Genomic DNA, 24,434 nt, shown 5'->3' on the forward strand with positions numbered 1-24,434 from the left:
TCAAACTGTTTAGGGCACTTGTAATTTTTGTTATAATTACATAATTCAGTTTTTTAAGCTGTATAAACTAAGGCAAAGAATAATTTGCTTTATGAAAGCTAAGTAACATTTTTGGAGAGACTTTATAAAGATGGGACTGTTAAGACACACCTACAAGTCAGGTATAGATGAAAAACTTGTAAAAAATTGCAACAAAAATTCATATTGTTTGGAAATAGCTTTAAGTCCTTGTTTTTCTTTAAGGAAATCAAAGTTAGGTTAATAACCTATTAGATTAGATTTTATATAATGTATATGTAATATAACCTATTGCTGTTGTGTCCGACTCTTTGCAACCCCATGGACTGCAGCACTCCAGGCTTCCCTGTCCATCACCAACTCCTGAGCTTGCTCAAACTCATATCCATTGAGTCGGTGATGCCATCCAACCAGCTCGACCTCTGTCGTCCTCTTCTCCTCCTGCCTTCAATCTTTCCCAGCATCAGGGTCTTTTCTAATGAGTCAGCTCTTCGCATCAGGTGACCAAAGTATTGGAGCTTCAGCTTCAGCATCAGTCCTTCCAATGAATATTCAGTATTGATTTCCTTTAGGATTTAACTGTTTTGATCTCCTTGCTGTCCAAGGGACTATTATGTGAAATTCTAATCAGCAGAACAGCCCTTAAAACTATACGTTTTAAAAAATGTTGATTTAATTTATATCTAAACTTTTTTGGGGTCTCTGCTTTAACTGATGTTTTCCATTAATTACCAAGTACTGGCTCGATTATGCTGAATATGAAGCTATTCAGGAGCATCTCTCTTAGTATGATATGCAGACTTATGTTATGAACCAGTAGCTTTTACGTACATTGCTTGAATCTTAGGAGGAAGCAGAATTAAATACAATTTAGGACAGATCTTTTGTGATAGAAAGGAAAACCGAAAGTGTGGATAGCCATTTTAGATAACAAAGGCTAAAATATGACTTTCTGAAGGACATTAATTTCCTTGAAATGCCAAGATAATTTCCTTGAAATGCCAAGATAATTTTTTTATCTGAATTATTTTTGTTGATTGGAGCTACTTCTCAATCTTTAGGCATGTGGTAAAATTATTTTAGAATAAAATTCTAGGCTATTTTAGAAGCCTAAACTTTCAAAATTTCTTTGGAAGGAATGATGCTAAAGCTGAAACTCCAGTACTTTGGCCACCTCATGCGAAGAGTTGACTCATTGTAAAAGACTCTGATGCTGGGAGGGATTGGGGGCAGGAGGAGAAGGGGATGACAGAGGATGAGATGGCTGGATGGCATCACCGACTCCATGGACGTGAGTCTGGGTGAACTCCGGGAGTTGGTGATGGACAGGGAGGCCTGGCGTGCTGTGATTCATGGGGTAGCAAAGAGTTGGACATGACTGAGCGACTGAACTGGACTGAAACTTTCCCCAACATCCAATGTACAATATTTACAGTAGTGAAAATAATAATTAATAAGATATGCTGCCAAGTTGCTTCAGTCGTGTCTGACTCTGTGAGACCCCATGGACTGCAGCCTACCAGGCTTCTCCGTCCATGGGATTCTCCAGGTAAGAACACTGCAGTGGGTTGCCATTTCCTTCTCCAAATTAAGATATAGACATTACCTTTAAATTCACAAAGTGCATTCACATATAGCTGGTAATTGATAGACAAATTCTCCAACCCATGACTTGTGATTCCAATCTCTTGTTCCACGACTCTGTTAGGAAGATTCATGAAGCCATCAATCAAAGAGCAGATTTCAGTAACTGTACAAATAGGAAGCTTGATTAATTTAGAAAATTATATATTTTGAATTTTTTTAAAATTTTATTTTATTTTTAAACTTTACATAATTGTATTAGTTTTACCAAATATCAAAATGAATCCACCACAGGTATACATGTGTTCCCCATCCTGAACCCTCCTCCCTCCTCCCTCCCCATACCATCCCTCTGGGTCGTCCCAGTGCACTAGCCCCAAGCATCCAGTATCGTGCATCAAACCTGGACTGGCATCTCGTTTCATACATGATATTTTACATGTTTCAATGCCATTCTCCCAAATCTTCCCACCCTCTCCCTCTCCCACAGAGTCCATAAGACTGTTCTATACATCAGTGTCTCTTTTGCTGTCTCGTACACAGGGTTATTGTTAGCATCTTTCTAAATTCCATATATATGTGTTAGTATACTGTATTGGTGTTTTTCCTTCTGGCTTACTTCACTCTGTATAATAGGCTCCAGTTTCATCCACCTCATTAGAACTGATTCAAATGTATTCTTTTTAATGGCTGAGTAATACTCCATTGTGTATATGTACCACAGCTTTCTTATCCATTCATCTGCTGATGGACATCTAGGTTGCTTCCATGTCCTGGCTATTATAAACAGTGCTGCGATGAACATTGGGGTACACGTGTCTCTTTCCCTTCTGGTTTCCTTAGTGTGTATGCCCAGCAGTGGGATTGCTGGATCATAAGGCAGTTCTATTTCCAGTTTTTAAAGGAATCTCCACACTGTTCTCCATAGTGGCTGTACTAGTTTGCATTCCCACCAACAGTGTAAGAGGGTTCCCTTTTCTCCACACCCTCTCCAGCATTTATTATTTGTAGACTTTTGGATCGCAGCCATTCTGACTGGTGTGAAATGGTACCTCATAGTGGTTTTGATTTGCATTTCTCTGATAATGAGTGATGTTGAGCATCTTTTCATGTGTTTGTTAGCCATCTGTATGTCTTCTTAGGAGAAATGTCTATTTAGTTCTTTGGCCCATTTTTTGATTGGGTCATTTATTTTTCTGGAGTTGAGCTGTAGGAGTTGCTTGTGTATTTTTGAGATTAGTTGTTTGTCAGTTGCTTCATTTGCTATTATTTTCTCCCATTCTGAAGGCTGTCTTTTCACCTTGCTAATAGTTTCCTTTGATGTGCAGAAGGCTTTAAGGTTAATTAGGTCCCATTTGTTTATTTTTGCTTTTATTTCCAATATTCTGGGAGGTGGGTCATAGAGGATCCTGCTGTGCTAAAAAAAAAAAAAAAAAAAAAGTTTCCCCCACCATCCCCTTTGTGTCAGGGCAGTAACCAGACACTGAAGAGACCAGTAAACAGAAGAAGTTATAACAGAGGGAAACGCCTTGGAAGCTACAGGCAATAGATTAAAACCCCGTGGTTACTACGGACTACATAGGAAGGGGCCTATAGATCTTGAGAAATATAAGTTGGACCAAGGACCTAGCCAAAAATGAACTGAACCCACAATACTCACAACAAAACCAGAGAAAGTTTTTACGATCATTCTTTCTTTTTTTTTTTTTTTAATTTTTAGGAAAAAAATTTTTTTTTAAGTCCTCTATTGTTCCTTTAATTTTCACTTTTATAACCTATTACTTTGCAAAAAAAAAAAAAGACCCTATTTTTTTCTTCTTCAGCAAACTTCATATATATATATTTTATAATTTTTTTGACCTTGTTTTTTTTTTTTCTTCTTTTCTTTTAACATTGTATTTTTGAAATTCCAAACTCTACTCTAGTTTTTTAATTTTAGCTTTTTGGTATATGTTATCAATTTTGTACCTGTAGTTTTTTTAATAATTTCTGTGACTTTTTTTTTTCTGTTTCTTTCTCTTCTTCTTTTATATAACATTGTATATCTGAAATTCCAAACTCTACTCTAGATTTTTAATTTTTGCTTTTTGGTATTAGTTATCAATTTTGTACCTGTATTTTCTTTATAATTTTCACGACCTTGTTTGTTTTTCTTTGTTCTTTTTTTCTCTCTTTCTTTTCCTTCTTCTTTTCTTTAACATCGTATTTTTGAAATTCCAAACTCTACTCTAGATTTTTAATTTTTGCTTTTATGTATTTGTTACCAATTTTGTACCTTTAAGAACCCAATCCTCAGGACCCATTTTTCACTAGGGAGCGAGATTACTGGCTTGACTGCTCTCTCTCCCTTTGGACTCTCCTTTTTCTCCACCAGGTCGCCTGTGTCTCCTCCCTAACCCCTCTCTACTCTACCCAACTCTGTGAGTTTCTGTGTGTTCCAGACGGTGGAGAACACTTAGGGAACTGATTACTGGCTGGATCTGTCTCCCTCCTTTTCATTCCTCCCTTTTATCCTTCTGGCCACCTCTGTCTCCTTCCTCCGTCTTCTCTTCTCTGTATAACTCCGTGAACATCTCTGAGTGGTCCAGTTGTGGAGTGCACATAAGGAATTGACTACTGGCTAGCCCACTCTCTCCACTATTGAATTCACCTCATCTCATTTGGGTCACCTCTAACTCCCTCCTCCCTCTTCTCTTCTCTATGTAACGCTGTGAACCTCTCTGAGTGACCCTCACAGTAGAGAAACTTTTCATCTTTAACATAGATGTTTTATCAACGGTGCTGTATAGAAGGAGAAGTTTTGAATTTATTTTTATATCTTTTAGAATGGGAAGCCTTGTAATAATCTTGTCTTTATTTATGAATAATAAAATAGTGCCCACCTTTAAAATATTGTTTTGTAGATAGAATATTTCTAATATTATTTATATTCTGTGATAAAGTTACCTTATTTAGATTACCAGTCTTATAATGGTAAATCTTAGTAATTTGTTTTATTGTTATTATTAAAGTGAGTGAGAATTAGGCATGAATACATCTGTCTTTGAAACCAGAAAAAAGAACTATAATTCATTCTGATAAGTTTGGAGGGAATACATGTTATGAAATGGAAAAAAAAAAGAAAGCCTTTATTATTGGATGATAATAAGGCCTAAAGTAGAAATATATTACTTAAGAAGATTTCTACTGTTTTTTTAAATTGAAGTATAGTGGGTATTCATTGGAAGGACTGATGTTGAAGCTGAAACTCCAATACTTTGGCTACCTGATGTGAAGAGCTGACTCATTTGAAAAGACCCTGATGTTGGGAAAGATTGAAGGCAGGAGGAGAGGGGGACGACAGATGAGATGGTTAGATGGCATCACTGACTCAATGGACATGAGTTTGGGTAAACCCTGGGAGTTGGCGATGGACATGGAGGCCTGGCGTGCTGCAGTTAATGGGGTCGCAAAGAGTCGGACACGACTGAGCGACTGAACTGAACTGAACTGAATAGTTGATTTACAGTGTTTCAGGTGTATGGCAAAGTGATTTAGTTATACAGATTCTCTTCCATTGCACATTATTACAAGATATTAAGTATAGTTCCTTATGCTATACAGTGTGCTTCCCAGCTGGCTCAGTAGTAAAGAATTTGCCTGCCGAACAGGAGATGTCTGACAAGCAGGAGATGCGGTTTTCATCCCTGGGTCAGGAAGATCCTCTGGAGAAGGAAATGTCAACCCATTCCAGTATTTGTGCCTGGGAAATCCCATGGACAGAGGGACCTGGCAGGCTACAGTCCATGGAGCTGCAAAGAGCTGTACATGACTGAACAACCTAACAGCAGCAGTAGTGCTGTATAGTAGGTTCTTATTAGATTTCTACTAGTTAAATAAATGCTGCTTCGGTTCAATAGAACTAAATAGATTCCTTTTCTTAGACCAACTTAGATTCTAGCTCATAATAGTCCCAAATAAGTGGGTCATTTTATAAGAATTTTTTTTTCTTTTGAGAGTTGTTGTTGTTCAGTCGTTAAGTGGTGTCCAGCTCTTCGCAACCTCATGGATTGCAGCACCCTAGGCTTCTGTGTCCTTCACGATCTCCCAGAGTTTGCTTAAACTCATGGCAACCCACTCCAGTATTCTTGCCTGGAAAATCCCATGAACGGAGGAGCCTGGTAGGCTACAGTCCATAGGGTCGCAAAGAGTCGGACAAAACTGAGCGACTTCACTCACTCACTCATGTCCTTTGAGTTGGTGATGCCATCCAGCCATCTCATCTTCTGTCACCCCTTTCTTCTCCTGCCCTCAATCTTTCCCAGCATCAGGGTCTTTTCCAATGAGTCTGCTTTCTGTATCAGGAGGCCAAAGTATTGGAACTTAAGCTTCAGCATCAGTCCTTCCAATGAATATTCAGGGTTGATTTCCTTTAGGATTGCGTGGTTTGATCTTGCCATCCAAGGGACTTTCCAAAGTCTTCTCCAGCACCACAACTTGAAAGCTTCAGCACTCAGCCTTCTTTATAGTCCAGCTCTCACATCCACACATGACTACTGGAAAAACCCTGATAGCTCAGTTGGTGAAGAATTTGCCTGCAGTGCAGGAAACCCCAGTTCTATTCTTGGGATGGGAAGATCTGCTGGAGAAGGGATAGGCTACCAATTCTAGTATTCTTGGTCTTTGCTTGTGGCTCAGCTGGTAAAGAATCTGCCTGCAATGTGGGAGACCTGGGTTCGATCCCTGGGTTGGGAAGATCCCCTGGAGAAGGGAAAGGCACCTACTCCAGTATTCTGGCCTGGAGAATTCCATGGACTACATAGTCCATGGGGTTGCAAAGAGTTGGACACCACTGAGCAACTTTCACTTTCACTTTGACTACACAGACCCTTGTCAGCAAAGTGATGTCTCAGCTTTTTAATATGCTGTCTAGGTTTGTCATAGCTTTTCTTCCAAGGAGCAAGCTTCTTTTAATTTCATGGCTGCAGTCATCATCTCTAGTGATTTTAGAGCTGAAGAAAATAAAATTTGTCACTGTTTCCACTTTTTCCACATCTGTTTGCCATGAAGTGATGGGACTGGTTGCCATGATCTTAATTTTTTGAATGTTGAGTTTTAAGCCAGCTTTTTCACTCTCCTCTTTTACCTTTATCAAGAGGCTCTTTAGTTCCTCATCACTTTCTGCTATTAAGGTGGCATCATCTGCATATAGGAGGTTGTTGATATTTCTTCCAGGAGTCTTGATTCCAGCTTGTAATTCATCCAGCTTGGCGTTTCTCATGATGTACTCTGCATATAAGTTAAATAAGCAGGGTGATAATATACACCCTTGATGTACTCCTTTCCCAGTTTTGAACCAGTCTGTTGTTCATGTCTGGTTCTAACTGTTGCTTCTTGACCTGCGTATAGGTTTCACAGGAGATAGGTAAAGTGGCCTGCTATTCCTATCTGTTTAAGAATTTTCTACAGTTTGTTATGATCCACACAGAAATTCATGAAATGAGTGTTGAGAAAAGTTTTTTTTTAAGATGTGCTTTATGTGAGATGAAGATAGTTTTTGAATTTGAATACTTAATAAGGGATAAATCAGAATATGGATCAGGTTCTTAAATTTGTGTGTCAAAGTAAAACTAAACTAGAATAATTGTCATCTATTTAAAAGAAATGTTTTTGGCTGCATTGCACAGCAGGTGGGAACCTCCCTGACCAGGGACTGAGCCTGCACGCCCTGCAGCAGAAGCATGGAATCTTAAGCACTAGACCACCAGGAAAGTCTGACATTTATTTTTTAATATCTGGATGTTTACTATTGGGTTTTAGAATGTCTTCCCTCTGAGAGTGCTCATCTTACAATCTTTGTGCTACATGAGGCAACACATTTATTTTCATAACTATGACCCTCAGGTTGAAAATCAAGCTCTAATTTTAATTTTTTTCACAAAGCAAATATCTTTTAAATAATTTTTATTGGAATATAGATGATTTACAATATTGTGTTAGTTTCAGGTGTACCACAAAGTGAATCATACATACAAGATATCCACTCCTTTTTAGATTCTTTTCCTATACAGACCATTATAGAGTCTTGAGTAGAGTTCCTTGTGCGATATTGTAGGTCTTTATCAGTTATCTATTTTATACATAGTAGTGTGTGTATGTCAATCCCAATCTTCCAATTTATCCCTACCTGGCTTTCCTTCCTGGTAACCATAAGTTTGGGGCTTCCCTGGTGGCTCCGTTGGTAAAGAATCTGCCTTCAATTCGGGAGACCCAAGGTTCTATCCCTGGGTTGGGAAAAGCTCCTGGGTAGGGGAATGGTTACCCACTCCAGTATTCTTGTCTGAGAAACCCCAGGGACAGAGGAGCCTGGTGGGCTACAGTCCGTGAGGTCACAAAGAATTGGACATGACTTAACGACTAACACTAAATAACCATAAGCTTGCTTTCTACATATTTAACTCTGTCTGTTTTGTAAATAGGTTCATTTGTACCTTTTTTTAAAGATTCTACATGAGTGGTATTATGTGATGTTTGTCTATCGTCTGACTTATTTCACTCAGTAAGATGTTCTCTAGGGCCATACATGTTGCTGAAAATAGCATTATTTCATTCAAAAATCAATATCTTAAGGATTGTGCTTGTTCAGAAAGGAGAAGCAAATTTGACACTTTAAATGTAAATTATTCTCAGTGATCAGAAAATGTGAAAATAAATTCGTTCGTAAATGGAGATTACATATTTTTCTTTGTGTGTATAATTAATTCTCATTCATGCAGGAAATAGAAACATTTTGCCTACATTTACTTTCAAGCATACCTCTTTAATTCAAAGTAACCTAATATTGCCTTCCTGAAAAAAATGCAGATATCTTATTTGGAACAAGCATCATATATTATCAGTAGCTTTCAATTAGAAAAAAATCTCTTAATTTTGTGTAAACCATTTTAGCAGCAGGCTGGCGGGGTCTAATTTGTGAGCCAATTATAGCCTTGATAGGGGTCTGCAAACATTTCTTTGAGCTGCTTAAGCTAAATGTTAATATAAATATTAAACACCTTTTTCTATTAGAAAACTAGTTGAAATATTTTAAAGTGCATGAAAAACAAATGTTTTTCTACATTGTTACTATATCTTTATGTATAAGTCAATAGGTGAAAATATGTAACGATAACTCATACATTTCAGTTTAAGCCTCATGTGGTTTTCCTTATCTAAAAGCCACTATATTTTACAGGGCTTCCCAGGTGACACTAGTGGTAAAGAACCCACCTCCCAATGCAGGAGACATAAAGATGTGGGTTCGATCTCTGGGTCAGGAAGATCCCCTGGAGGAGGGCACTTCAGTATTTTTTTGTTTCGGCCACAGGGTGTGGCATGTGGGAGCTTGATTCCCCAACCAGGGATCAAACTTGTGCCCCCATAGTGAAAGCCAGGAATCTTAACCACTGTACTGCCAGGGAAGTCCCCCACTCCAGTATTCTTGGCTGGAGAAAACCAGCTACGTCAACCCAGAGTAAGCATTGAATTCCAGCCATTTGATCTTGGAAAATTATTTATCCTCTCTGAGCCTCACTTTCCACATTTATAAATGGGGATAATAAAACTTACCTCACTGACGAGGGCCAATATTTATTGTAGGAGAAATACTAATCATAGATCCCAGTAAATCCTGGGTACTCAATTATATGGAATTTCCAGTACATAAACCTAGTGGTCACTCTTTTCCCTTGTCATACTTGTCTTTTTTCCCAGCAGCATTGGATACAGCTGGTTATTCTTTCCTATTTGAAATATTGTCTTCATCTTTCTGCTTCTATGACACAATAGGTGTCTCATGTCATTGGCCATTTCTTCTTAGTCTTTTATGTTTGGCCTTTAGAATTTTGAGAATGCCCCATAGCTTGGTTTGGGCTCTCTTTTCTTTCTATAACTTTCCCTCAAGTGACCACTTCCAGTCCTAAGTTTTTAAATTATATCATGACTTAAATTCCCCACTTTCAACTTTATACTCTAACCTGCTGAGTTCCAGAGTTCTATTAATATATCTGACTGCCTACTTCAATATTGAGTAGACATCTCACATGTAACATTTATAAATCAGAACTCTTGGTTCCTTAGTCCTAAACTGCTTTCCCCCTAGTCTTTCTCATCATTTTAAATGGCACACCCCCGCCTCCACCTCAGCTATTCTAGTTCAAAACCTTGGAGTCATCTTTTACTCTCCTTCCTTATCTTCCACATCCTATACAGGTGTCCTATCTGCACTATTTTTTAACTTGGACTATTATAATATTTTCCCAACAGATCTCTCTTCCATTCTTGACCCTCTCTAATTCACTCCCCTCACAGCAGGCAGAGTGATCTTTCTAAAAAGAAAACGGTGGAAGTTACAAATATGAAATAAATAAAAACATCACTTTCTGATAGACTTTGAAGTTCTCATTTTTTAACTTGCAAGTCATACTTTCCATTTTCATTATACTATAAAAGGACATATCCCAAAAGGACAAATTAATGTTTGGAAGCAAAACAAATTAATTTGAATAGGTGTGTAACACTACTGCCCTAGAATAGATGTCAACTAATATTTTTTTCCCTTTCTTTTTGTCGTAAGTGCTTCTTAATGTTAGGACTTTTTTTAAGTGTTCAATTTAGTGGCATTTAGTTTTACATCCATTATCTCTATCCAGTTTCCAAATACTTCATCACCCACAAGAGACTTAATGTTGAGACTTTTGCTTTTACTTTTAAAGATATTTTTTGAAATTTTTCAGCTTGTGTAATTTGCTAGGCAACTTAAAATGCTGAGCTCTTTACAGCAACTTCTTTGTGCTAAGTTTAAAAACACCTGTTAAAATATCTCACTGTGTCCTCACATGGTGGAAAGGACTAGGGATCTCTTTAGATACTTTTTTTATAAGGCACTAATCCCATTCATGAAGACCTCATCCTCATAACTTAAGTACTGGTCAAAGGTCCCACCTAATACCATCATTTTGGAGTTTGGAATTTCAGCATAAATTTGTGGAGCACACAAATATTCACACCATAGCAAATAGTATAAATAGCCATAAATTAATGATGCTCCTAATAACACAATACTAATTTATTGCACATTTGTCATGGGTTGTCAGTATTCTCAGTATTATAAAAATTTTATATCAGATATATAAGCATTAAGACACACTCTTCATTTAAAAAACATAGTAACAGGGTTAAAGAGAATGAAATAAAGGGGTTCTGACAAGTTTATAGTGTAAAAATGGACAAAGGAGAAAAAAAGAATATTATGAAAAGTGCATTTTTTAACAATTATAATTGAAGTCAAATTTTAAAGATATGGTACATACCTTATTTGGTAGTTTTGAAGATGTTTTTCTTTTTCCTCAACAGAAGGCATGATCCCCCTGTGGTAAATGTCCTCTCAAAGCCATGTTAAGCTAAGAACTCCTTACTTACACTGTAGCCCTTCAGATGTTATGTAATTGTTCTATTAATTTACTTTATTTCCTTAAATGGTCATAAATAACCATAAACAACCATACTGTTGGCACATTTCATTTATACTTTTTGTCTCTTCTTTGACTCCTGAGCTGTCAAAAGCAAAAGGCTTCGTTTGGAGGAGGGATTCTTCTGCAAGGATACACTAAAATGTATGACAGATGCATTCCATAGTGTGGACCGAATCTAAAGTGTTGCCTAAGAAATCTTGATCTTTGTATGAGCTTGAATTCAAGTGAGAAGGGTGTCCTGTAGGGATTAAATTTCTTGGTTTACACTCTTTATAAACTGGTAAAGTCAAGTAACAAAAACGATTGCATTTGTTAGACATCGAGAGTGATTAACAGCTTACTGCTCGAGGGTGAAGTTTCTCACACAGAATCACTTGGCCCTCCCCGTTACCCAGAGCATCATGGGTATTTTTTAAAATAAATAAATAAATTAATGTTTAAAATTGGAGGATAACTGCTTTACAATGTTGTGTTGGTTTCATCATGCGTATTTTAGACAGTTATACTTTTCCTGGTAACAGAGAAAGAAAATAAGAACACTGCTATGTCCAAACACAGCACAAACTGAATTCGGTATTTTTAATTCCCATTTCTACTCTTGCTGTCAGATTTCTGTTTTTATGGAATTTAAAAAATTTGTCATTAAATTATGGTTTGACAGTGACTGGTCTTTTCCTCCCCTCCCCCCGCCGTACCCCCTCCTGCCGACCCCAGTACAAGAAGTGTCGTTCTTCTCTCGCACATGCGAACAACTTTGCAAAGTCTGTGGTCAACCTTGTGGATTCTGTAAGTATCCTGGTTTTCTTCAACCTGTTTTTCCAAGATGGAGTGGTTTATGTCTCCATTATTGACTTGTTGCTTTAGTTGTTTCTGGGACAAAAGTAAAAACACTATCCTTAAGTTCATCTGGCTAAGAAATTATAGACTGGTCTGAATCACAAAGAACAGTGTTATCCGAGTTTCAGGGGATTGTCGAGTTAGTTATTCTTGGGATCCCAAAGTTGCATTGATGTTGCTTCTGGGTGATATCTAGATATTATTTTCACCAGAATCTATGGAGGAAAAAACGTAGAGAAAATTAGCTACAGAACAAAGTGTAAATTAAACTTGGTAAGTGAGGCTTTTGTTAATAATAATCAGCTGAGCTTATCATCTTAAATATATGGCAGAAAAACTAACAGATTGAGGTGGATCATGTTTGTTGAATATAGGCAGTACAAAATTTTTTTTAAAAAGAACCCAAATTTATTTTCTTAGTGTTCCTATGAGAATGCTGCAGGCTGTATTTCTAGATGACAAAGTTAAGTGCAGTTCCCAAATAGAGCAAAGTAAAATATATATCTTCTTAAAAAAGGCTTCTAATCCCTAAATCATTCATACTGACATTGTTTTCCTCTTCTCATTCTGATAGAAAATCTGTAAGTGTGAATATTATTCATTCTGTTCCAATAAATAATTCAATTTGAATAGTCATAAATAAACAGCATAACATTTTTGTGTATTCTAATGTAAAGTTCTGTTTTGCAAGCTAAATATATATATATATTTATCCAATATTTATTGTATATTCCCTCTTAACTGGGAAAAACATTATAAATTGCTTAATATCTAAATGATACTAATTTTTTCCAAAGAACTGCCTTCTTTTTTGCCTTAAATTTAAACAGTCCTAAAGCCTGTAATCATCTAAACACTCATATAATACCTAGTAGGCACAGTTGGGCTTTCCTGGTAGCTCGGCAGTAAAGAATCCACTTGCAGTGCAGAAGCTGCAGGAGACCCAGGTTCAATCTCTGGGTCGGGAAGATCCCCTTAGTAGGAAATGGCAACTCACTCCAGTATTCTTTTCTGGAGAATTCCTTGGACAGAGAAGCCTGGTGGGCTACAGTCCATAGCGTTGCAAAGAGTTGGACACAACTGAAGCAACTTAGCACAGGAACGGTTGAACAGAATAATATGGCTAGAGGGTGAGAGAATGTCATATAGAGTTAAGATTGAAATTCTGGAAGCCAGTTATAACTGGGTTTATTAATTTTCTTTAATTTTGGTCCTTGTCAGTCTTCTCAGAGGATAAGTATAAGTGGATGTGAAAAAGAGACTATTAAACCTCACTTATCCCAAGCCCTAGCTGTTTACTTGGTGGAATCTTAGTGTTTGTCATTTCACCATGATTGAATAGAATCACATCTTGCAATGTATCATTTTTATTTTGAGTTATCATACAAGGTTCTGAAGTTGACCAACTATTTTTTCAAAGACATTACATTTAACTCACTCCTTGTTGTAAAATCATTATAGCATCAGGTTAATTTAGACATGATGGTGTTTCCTTTCTTCAGTGTGTTCTAAAGTCATCCATTATTTTCTTAATTAGCTTGAAAATAGGACAAAACATTCATCGAATTGCTTACATGAGTGAATTCTTTAGCTACTGGGGCAAAAGGAGAGAAAGAGCAGAAAGTTACAGTTTAAATATTGTGAGTGATGTCACCCTGTAGTGAGAGGGACGTGGGTAATATAAGTCTGCTCTTCCCTCTTTTTGGCCTCAAGTTGGTGTTTTTCTTTCTGTGTTATTTTACTTTTCATATAACAAGGATTCCGAGGACAAGCCAACCATGGTGTTAATGCTTGTCCAAGGATTTAGGGATCTGTTCCAATCCTGCAGGAATAACTGATCATATCACACGGACTCAGAGCGAGTATATCAGACTCCAACCTGTTATTCCCTGAGGTTTAGAAGGGTGATTTTGCTGAACCCTGATTTGAATTTACATCCATACTTTAGGACTGTGATGCCCTAGAGAGATGCTGGCTACTAAAAGTGCTGATTGGGGATTGAAGTAACTTTGTACGAGAGGCTGAACTTTGTGACTGTTCTTTCTTTCTTTTTTTTTGCTCTTGAAAGAGAAAGGAAAAGAAGATTCTCTCTGATGAGCTAATTCTCACCTCATGTTCTCCTCTCACCTCCCCTCCTGTCCTTCCGCTGACTCTGAATCACTGATTGTGCATGTTTGACCCAGTGTTTTCCTCCTGCACCTGTCCTGTTGTCTACCCTCAGATTTACAAGGAGCAGCTTAATACCAGGGTTGTCCTGGTGGCTGTAGAGACCTGGACCGAGAGGGATCACATTGACATCACCACCAACCTTGTGCAGATGCTCCACGAATTCTCCAAATATCGACAGCGTATCAGACAGCATGCTGATGCTGTGCATCTCATTTCGTATGTATTCCCAGCCCTTGGCTTGATACTGATCTCTATCCATTTATTCTGTCAGTTAGGTTATATATTAGTAAATCTATCCTGAACAAGATTGAGGTTGATTCCTCTGTTACATAAGAAGTACAGAAGTAGGCTGCCCGGTGTTGAAACAGTGGTTCCATAGTCATGAGATCTACTTTCAGAGCACTTCCCTCCCTTCAGACCTTCCATCCTCAAGGTCAACTCATGACTCAAGACAGCTGCTGACACTCCAGCCTTCATCACAGGCAATAGGAATGCCAGGCAGGGAGAAGTGTGAAAGGACCCTCCCTCCCGCTAACCCGTTGTAGTAGATTTCCTGAAAACATGCATGTATCAATTTCATCAACAAATCATTTACTACATCTTTATCACAGTGGCCACAATGAGCTGTAAGAGAGTCTAGGAAAGATAGTCTTTTGAAATGAACTATTGAGTAAAATAGATGTTCCATCACTAAAGAAAGGGGATACCTTGTTTACGTCTGATAAGTTGTTCACTTCTCTGCTGGTGGCTAAGCTGTTTTCAGACAGTCCTCTAAGGTTCTGTCCTGGGATCAAACCAACCGAAGTCCTTCTTCCTTCTTTATTCTTTCCTGTTACTCTTTGCTTTTCTCTCAGTGTTTAATCAGCAATTTACAATTGTCAATATTTTGTATAACTACTAGATAGTCTCTACTGAAAAAAATCAAGGACTGTGGTCTCTTTATCTTTGTGCCTCAATTTCTGTGCCAGTATGTGGTGCTTAGTTAGGTGCTCAATTGATTTTGACAACTGAGATTATTTAACATAACATTAAAGGTATTTATGATAACATACATTTAGAAGTATTTAAAATGTAGTTATTGGCTTCCTGAAGGAAGGTTGGTTTGGAGTATTCAGTGTAGGAGAATAGATGTATTGAAATTGAATATTAATAGAATAAAGTTGGAATTAATGGAATTAATTGGAATATTAATGGAATAAAATTGAAATATAATGGTCACTACATTGGTTTCCTAATAGCACTTATTTTTCCTAAGGCGTGTGACATTCCACTATAAGAGGAGCAGCCTGAGTTACTTTGGAGGTGTCTGTTCTCGCACAAGGGGAGTTGGTGTGAATGAGGTAAATGCTATCAATTTTCCTAAAGTAGAGCTTTATCTGTGCATCTGATTTCTTTCTTCCCTGTGGCCTAGTTTACATCCCTTCTCAGGCCTGTTTAGAATGATAATGACATTGAGAATATAGTGTAAGTGGTTTGTATTAGTAAACAGAACCCAAAGTGATCTTTGGTGTTAGAAAAGAGCTATTGTTTCATATCATAATGATAATTTTTCATATTTGTCAGACAGATACAAACCGAAGATTGGCCCAGAAATTTCTTGGCCTCTATAGATAAGTTTTTATAATCTTGTTAATCCTTCTGCTACGACTTTTTAAAGAATTATCTGCTCTTCTGCCCATGTTAGGTTTAACACACCCTCCAAGTAGAACCAACTAAATCTAAACCTTGGTCAGTTCCTGAATATATAATGGTACTAGATTATCCCAGTAGCCATCATTCAGTGGAGACTTCTCTTGACAGATTTGTAGTAAGTTGAATTTATGCTCGGTTTGGTATGAAGTGAAACGGGGCACGGCCTTTTATGATTTTATGTTTCCATGTGAAAACATCAAGTTCTGAGAGATGCCATATAGTGAGAGAGGCTTTCTGCTTCTTGGGCCCAGTTGCAAGGAAGAAGTGATAAGGAGCGTATGCCGTCTTTTGATGCTGTGAGGCTCTACTTAGGGGACTGAGAAGATATGTGGTAATGAATAAGAAATAATAACTAGCTTTGTGCCCTCTCTCAAATGTTTCCCACACACTTTCAACTCTGAAAAACAGTATGGTCTTCCAATGGCAGTGGCACAAGTATTATCGCAGAGCCTGGCTCAGAACCTTGGAATCCAATGGGAACCTTCTAGCAGAAAGCCAAGTATGTACACTGACCTTCTTACTTTCATATGCCATTCTGTCTGTATAATGCATGTCCGGTCAAAAAAAAAATATTTCTCATTCCTAAGTCATAATAGCTTAACTGTGGTGTATCTCCTTCCCCTAAACAAATGATAAAGCGAGCAATTTAAGGTAACTCTTAATCTGTGTGGGTTGGAGAAATGTCCCTTTCAAAGTCTGTAAAATCATCCTTTCTCAGGGCATGATCAGCTCTTTCTCACACTGCAGAATGTTGGGGTACTTAGAGATGAATACTCAGCCTGTAGGGTCTAATCAGTTGAGTACAGACACAAGATGTCAGTGGAGCTCCATCACAAGTTCAGTTGGATCAGAAAAAACGATCTGGAGTTAAAAGGAGCTTGAACCCTAATGAAATTTACCAAAGTAGTACCATCATTAACATTAGAGAAGCTTCGGTATAGGCATCCCATCCTGGGGGCAGGTGATAGAGAATAACACTCCTCTACTGAGCTGGCCGGGCCTCGGTGGAGTAGAAACAGCCACAAATCCCATCCTGTAGGAAAAGACAGCCAGCGACTACTGGATATCACTTTCCTCATTAACCGGAGGAGAGGCAGATGGAAAGACAAGTCTGAAATTCTAGAGGTGAGGTGTTAAAGGCCGACAGTAATTTGAGGGGGGTCCTTGAACATTTTAAATTTCTTTTAAAATCAGTATAAAATCCAACTTGGATTATATTCCTTCTCATAGCAGTACAATAGTAAAATATAATTTCTATTAATAATACACTTTTGTGGCAGAAGGCCAAAGTGCCTAGGAAGCATACAGTGTGATCCTGTGGAAAAAAAGACTGAGGTATTCACTCCAACTAGTCTCTTACCTAGCAGTTAAGTGGAAATCTACTCTCCTCTGTGAAAATATCAGATGCTAGGAATAAAGGTGTCCTTCTCCACCCCCTCCCCAAAGAAGAAAAGGATAAATATCTACCTTAACATTATCCTATGCTTTATACCTTTTTGACTACTATCAAATAATTGTCATTAATGGATAGTGTTATGGAAACTTGAAATAAAATCTATATTCAGGGTGTCTTGATTCCCTTTAAGGGCCTATTAGGTCATCACTTTATGGGTACATTAAGTCTGGTGGCATTTAGCAAATCTCCACAAACTTTCATCTGTTAATTTCTTGCTCAGAGTGTTTGCTGTCCCAGAGTACGCATTAAAGGAGGTGATTCAGGTTTCACTGGCTGGCATCAATGCCCGAAAATCAGAAGGAGTAGGACCAGGTTTACGACCTTGTTTGAAAAACCTGGAACCAAGAAGAAGCCAGTGCTGGGGGCAGCTAAGAGATCTTACTGAGTCATATGATGGAGAAGGGTGAGCAATAGGGTTCATTACTAATAACAGGCATAGTTCCTTCCTTTCTAAAATTCTTTATTCCTTTGTGAATTGTTTGTTCAGATAGATTAGTTCTGAATTTTGAATTTTTAAAAATCCATTTGGAAGTCTTTAAAAATATCTTTGTCTATCATAGAAAAGAGAATAGAAAAAAATGAATGAAAAGGCTAGCCTGTCACACTATCCGTATGTCCATCTGTGGTATCTCTGTTAAGTTTATGATTGTTATTTAATTTAGATGATTTTACATTTCTATTTTAGATTGCTCTCTTTTACTGTAGGTTTTAGCTTAGTGTTCTTCAAGCCTATGGCTGATCCTTGCTTTGACTATAGGAGATTGAATTCTCTTCTCTAACGTCCAGCGTGCTCTGTTAGCAGGACTTCAGTGAGGACTCATTGAATTGTGCAGTAGAGCTTTGCAGTTCCCAGAGAACACGTAGGCTACCAACTCATGTGAGCCCCAGAACCATTCTGGGAGATGGGCACAGAGATACCTTCCCATTTTAGAGGTGGAAACCCTGAGACCCAAGAAATGCTAAGTCACTTGCCTATGAAACTCTCATCAGATAGCACTTGGACTAGAACACTAGTTTGTAAAGCCTAGCTTGGACCACAGTACTTTCCATTAAACATTAAACTAGAAACTGAATTGAATTCTCTGAGTTACAAAAATGAAGAGAGGCACAATTTTATTTCTTGCAGCTGTTGTCTTAGGAGGCAAGCTATACTTGTTGGAAAGGAAAAAGAAATATTAATTTAAATGAAATAGGTTTTGCTGTTGATTCTTCTCCTAGATTAAAGAAGTAGCAATGAATAATTAAGGAGTTAAAGAGTGACTAGCTCTCCACCGCCAGCAGCCCCTTAAGCAATCCTGCAGGCAAATCAGCTGGGCAAGATAGCATCTGAAGAAAGATCAGGAGTCAGGCAGTCTGCACACAATGGAAAATGATGCAGAATCCAACCTCTTGCCCTCATAACTCACTGAAATTTTTTCTCCTTTTTCCCTTAAAAAACTGCCATGGCCAAGCAGAATCTTCAGAGTTGGTTTGAGACATGAGTCTGCCTTCTCCCCAAGTTTCTGGCTTCCTGATTAAAGCAACCTTTCCTTTCCAACCAAAAAAAAGAGAAAGAAATAGGTTTTGTTTGGTGAGACATCATGTTCTGTACCCATTTGACATGGAATTGGAAATAAGGAATTATTTTAAGAGCTATGATGCAAATTAAAGATGTGACTTTTGTTGTTTCCCTTTTCTTCCATTGCTTTGTATTGTTTCACTGGACTAGAATGTGACTGCACAGAATCCTGGGGTGGCTGCATCATGGAAGAAACAGGGTAAATTTTCATTGTACCTGCATGTGATGTATAACTGAAATTGGTATCTATTATCAGCTACAGTCTCTCAGATACTGGTCTGTTAAGCTCAGCCTTAAAATAAATTCAATAATTCATTATCTGATATTTTAAAAAATGAAATAGCAGGTTCACTTTGTACTTTGAGGTTTTTATTTAAAGTTGGTAATAAAAGTAAAATAAAGTAACTGCTTCTACTTCTATTAACCGTTAAAAGAAGCACATGATTAAGTGCTTCTAAGTTGAGTGGTTGCATTAATTTTTCAGTACACTTAGGATAAAAGCTGGCTGTCTAACTGTCAGTGAAAACCCATTTAGTCAACAATTTATATTTTAAGGAACTCATAAATAGACATGTTTACTGTAATAAAATTATACTGTATTCCTTATATAATCAATAAGACTTTAAATTGAGATAGATTTATCACGACTAAATTAGGTAGTCTTCTACTGATAGGCATTTGAACATTTCCTCACCTAACTCCTCTTTGGAAACTAGAGCAGCTGTCTGAGGGTTGCTGGTACATCTGTGAACCAAGGCCTAGAACCATAATCTTTCCCAGGGACCCCTGCCCCATTGCAGCCACTGCCCCAAGGCCTCCTAAGCTAGAGCCCCCTCCCAATAAATAGAAGTTCCCCACTTGTATCTCTCCCACTTCCTGTGCCCATGTCAGACATCTGCTCAACACATCACCATTTCTGGTCCTGCCCCGTCCCTGACCTACTTTTACAGAGTCCCTTCCTTATTTCCCCACCAGGAGTCCAGCTCAGGGGAACACGAGGTGTGTGAGCATGCAGGCTTGAAGAGAGACTCGGCCATTATGCCTGCTACTCCAGAGCACATGCTTCTAGAAATTAGTTCAAACTTGACTGTTAACTTTGATGCTTCCCTTTCTATTGTACCATAGTTTCACAACATTATTGCTTCATCAGGCTTTTTTGAGGTAACACCATTCATAATATTGGTTCTATCAAGAGAGGTCTTCTGAACTTCCAATTTCTAAATGAATTTTTAGACTGACTCTCCATAGGATATAATAAAACTATTTAAACTTAATATGTATTTTTTGATGGGCTTCCCACGTGGCTCAGTGGTAAAGAATTCACCTGTCAAGCAGGAGACATGGGTTTGATCCCTGGGTCAGGAAGATCCCCTGGAGAAGGAAATGGCAACCCATTCCAGTATTCTTGCCTGGGAAATCCTATGGACAGAGGAACCTGGCAGGCTATAGTACATGGGGTTGCAAAGAATCGGGCACACTAGCAACTACACACTACAGCCACAGCATGTAGTGATAGATAGTGTCACATCTGACATAGTGGTAGAAATTTGGTTAATTAATTCACAAAGAAGTTATTATATTATATTCCTTTTGTTATAATATTATATTCCTGCAAAATCATGGATATTACCAAGTAGTAAGTTGAGAATAAGGAGCTGTTGCCTAATTCTAATTCAGAAGGAGCTTACCCTAATTCTGGTTTGATTGTGTATATATACATATAAAAACATACATAGTCTAACACATCTCTTTAGGGTTTCCTTGTATACCTCAGTTCTGTTGCTGAAGCCTGCAATGTAACATCTTTAATCAATTGACTCTTACAATTCCCTCCTCCAGAGTAAAATCTTGTAGGTTCCTAAGCTCCTTTTATTTAGTTCAGAGGCAAAAAAAAGAAAGTGCTTATCTTTACTATGTGCATGCTAAATGCTTCAGTCGTGTCCGACTCTGTGTGACCCCATGGACTATAACCTGCCAGGCTACTCTGTCCATGTGATTCTTCAGGCAAGAATACTGGAGTGGGTTGCCACGCCCTCCTCCAGGGATCTGCCTTATCCAGGGATCTAAACCGCGTCTCTTATATCTGCATTGGAAGGTGGGTTTTTTACCACTAGCACCACCAGGGAAGCCCTATCTTTACTGTTGCTGCTGCTAAGTCGCATCAGTCATGTCGGACTCTGTGCGACACCGTAGAGGGCAGCCTACCAGGCTCCGCCATCCATGGGATTCTCCAGGCAAGAACACTGGAGTGGGTTGCCGTTTCCTTCTTCAATGCATGAAAGTGAAAAGTGAAAGTGAAGTCACTCAGTCATGTCTGACTCAGCGACCCCATGGACTGCAGCCTACCAGGCTCCTCTGTCCATGGGATTTTCCAGGCAGGAGTACTGGAGTGGGGTGCCATTGCCTTCTCTATCTTTATTGAGACAGAGCAAATAAAAGTGACCACATTTCTACAGCCTAGATGAAGTTTTGGGATGAACTTCTCAAAAAACCAAGTCTGAGCACAAAAGGGCTTGACTGCTAAGGAGGTTGTAACCTAGCCTCCCAAAACTGTGACTTCCTTTGGATTTCTATTTTTACAGGCTCTAGCACACATACTTATTTGACAGTTTGAACATAAGTGCCTTGTCTAAATTTGTGTAGAATCATGTGAATCCCTGGTGGCTTCCCTGGTGGCTCAGACGGTAAAGCGTCTGCCGGCAACACGGGAGACCCGGGATTCAATCCCTGGGTCGGGAAGATCCCCTGGAGAAGGAAATGGCAACCCACTCCAGTATTCTTGCCTGGAAAATCCCATGGATGGAGGAGCCTGGCAGGCTACAGTCCATGGGGTCACAGAGTCGGACACAAATGAGCTACTTCACTTCGTGTGAATCCAGAGTGATCCTTTTGTTCTAATTCAAAGGTTTTAATTTTCTTCTTTGATGACTGTTTTGGGTAAATTATTTACATAATTGATTGTTTATTTTCTCAGGGTATCTCATTCCAGAAAGTTCTCAAAGTGCAGTATTTTGGAATATAGAGACTTTTTACTGAGAGGGGGTGGAGCCTGTCTTTTCAACAGGCCAACAAAGGTTAGTAACTTAGAAAGTGTGCTTATTTCTCCTTTTTTTTTTTTTTTTTAATTTTAACAGTGGAAATATGCCAAATGTCAGATACTTGTTTTGGAAAGCAGTTTTCTTTCCAATCAGATTAATGTTTAGTTATAAAAGGCTTTATCGTGTTGAAAAGTGAGTCTTGTTTCAATGAATGACAAGACCACAGCTTCACTGTTTTGAAACTCTGGTGTTTCAGTGCTGGTTGTATCTCCTCTCAGTCCTCCCCTATAAAAAACAGACAGACAATCCTTCAATTAAAATATCTTGAAGTTCTCATGTTAGGGTCTTTATCCTGCTGCCAAGAGATAGTGAGTTAGATTAAGATATATTACTTTAGTAATTTAGTAAGATATATTCCTTTAGTAATTACCATTACTCTGACAAAAATTCTGTTTCCCTTTGACATTTTCTCTAGGGGTATAAATAATTTCTTGGCTTTTCCTTCTTTCTTTTTTTGGAGGGAGGAGAGGAATGGTCCATTCTCCCAGATAGAAAGCATTGCTAATATCAACTAGCCAAAAAAAAATGACCCAAAGTATTTATGGATCTTATGCATACATACATGCATATTTGTATGTATGTATTTCTTTACTTGAGAAGGTCCATTTGTCAATGGCATTTCATTACTATTAATGTATACAATGCAACAATCTTGTATCCACAATTCCTTCATTCAAAAGCTCTGAAGATTGGAAAATTTTTTTTTATGAATTTGCAGGAAACATAGTGGACAGTAAAATTTGTCCTGAACTGAAAAATTTTATTTAACCCTCATAGTGTAAATATTCATAAATCTTATTGCAGAAATGTTAATGTGTTCAATTCTAGGCTGTATACCAGGGTTTTCAGGGCGCTTTTGCAGAACATAGTAAATGCATCATACTTTTCTAAAATCCAGTAATGCCAGAATTCTTAAGCTCCCGGGCTTTTAGATCTGGGACTGTAGACCTATAGCAGAATCATTCCAAACAAAGTTGCTTAAAGGCAAAAAGACAGGACTGGTGCAAATTAGCAGATGCCATAGACATTCTAACACTGCACATTTCATATTTCCTTTTAAGACACTACATCATGAGTCCAATACAGTCCATTGCTCTGCAAAATATTTAATGCTCTGCAAATTGAGAGAGCAGTGAAGTCATGTTAGCTTTTAAAAAGAAAACAGTGACTGATGTGGATAACTGACAGAATAATTTATTCCCATCCCCATAATTAAGTGATACTGCCAAGTTAAGGCTGATACTCTGATGCCTGACATCTGTATAAAATCTCAGCAAGGCTGCAGAAAAAGAAACAGGAATTTTAAAGTGACCTTGCATCATTAAACTCAGTTGCCTGCCTTTCATGGCATTGATCTCAGCGTAACAGAAATTTGACAGCTTCAGAGTGTTTAAAACAGGTGCAGTGAGTAATAATGAATTAATGTGAGCTGCTGGCATTTATGAATTGCAAAGTACATGGCTAATTTTACCTGCCTTACAGCTCACCAGCTAATTATAAGCATCACGCCTGAGGAAACAACACTGAGTTGTTTGGAAATACTAAGAGCTCTAGTGTGTGTATAAGGATCCATCGTTAGATTTCTGAGATTGCCTGAGAGTAGAAAGGAAATTATTCCAATAACGTGGAAACTAAATTAAAAAGTACCTGTATGTCTTCAATTGTAGCAGTTAGTGAATATGGAATTCTGTCTTTTTAAATGACATATTGGAATAATTTTTTAAAAGCCCCTGTGGATTACAGTGAGATGGTTTATATGCATGTATGAAAGAACGGACTTTTTTCCAAATGTTATAGTCAGCGGATGTATATATATATATATATGCATGAGGATCCCCTGGAGAAGGAAATGGGAACCCACTCCAGTATTCTTGCCTGGAGAATTCCATGGACAAGGAGCCTGGTGGGCTATAGTCCACGGGGTTGCAAAGAGTCAGACATGACTGAGCGACCAACAGCCATGAAAGAACCGACTTTTTCCCAAGTGTTATAGTCAATGGATACACACACACACACACACACACACATGCATGTTTTATGTGTTATTTTCACATTATCTGTGGACATCTTTTCTGTTCTCTGGGAACCTTCTCAGCTGTCGTGTTTGCCATCTGATTTGTAACGGGGACCTGTCTCCGGATGGAAGAGCCCTAGGAATGAAATCTAGTAGTGGTTTACGTGGGAGGCCTGATACAAAGAGCTGTCATGTTCTAGTCTGCCTTTGTCTTTTCTCCTCTCTGCTGATCAGAATATCACAGAAATGAGGACTGTTGATTTTAGTCATTGGATTTTCCCATGGGGAAGCCCCACCCAAGTATCCTGGAAACCTTCCTTGCTTTTTATAGCAGCGTTCCTCCTGGAAGCAGAAGGAAGATCGGGTCTTCCTTGGGTGGACTCAGTGGGAGGCAGTCCTTCCTTGGGTGTGTGCTGCTCTCTCTCAGATACCTGGCTCTGAACATCTGGAATGGAATGCCCTGTTCCAGTCGTCACCTGAGTGTAGTGGACATACACAGAAAAATCTTGCCCCTGGT

At 38.3% G+C, this 24,434-nt stretch overlaps 1 protein-coding gene across 6 annotated transcripts in view; it reads left to right on the forward strand.

Annotated features, from left to right (window-relative positions):
- Window positions 1-24,434, forward strand: part of ADAM23 (ADAM metallopeptidase domain 23) — a 197,206-nt gene that overhangs the window by 124,959 nt on the left and 47,813 nt on the right. For all 6 annotated transcript variants that reach the window (XM_061382582.1, XM_061382619.1, XM_061382590.1 and 3 more), the window contains exons 10-15: window positions 11,808-11,879; window positions 14,152-14,315; window positions 15,355-15,439; window positions 16,200-16,290; window positions 18,956-19,004; window positions 21,780-21,879. In XM_061382582.1, the coding sequence (XP_061238566.1) occupies window positions 11,808-11,879; window positions 14,152-14,315; window positions 15,355-15,439; window positions 16,200-16,290; window positions 18,956-19,004; window positions 21,780-21,879 (561 nt within the window). The remainder of the gene's footprint in view (window positions 1-11,807; window positions 11,880-14,151; window positions 14,316-15,354; window positions 15,440-16,199; window positions 16,291-18,955; window positions 19,005-21,779; window positions 21,880-24,434) is intronic.

The sequence above is a fragment of the Bos javanicus genome, chromosome 2, assembly GCF_032452875.1.
Source record: "Bos javanicus breed banteng chromosome 2, ARS-OSU_banteng_1.0, whole genome shotgun sequence".
NCBI classification, from domain to species: Eukaryota; Metazoa; Chordata; class Mammalia; order Artiodactyla; family Bovidae; genus Bos; species Bos javanicus.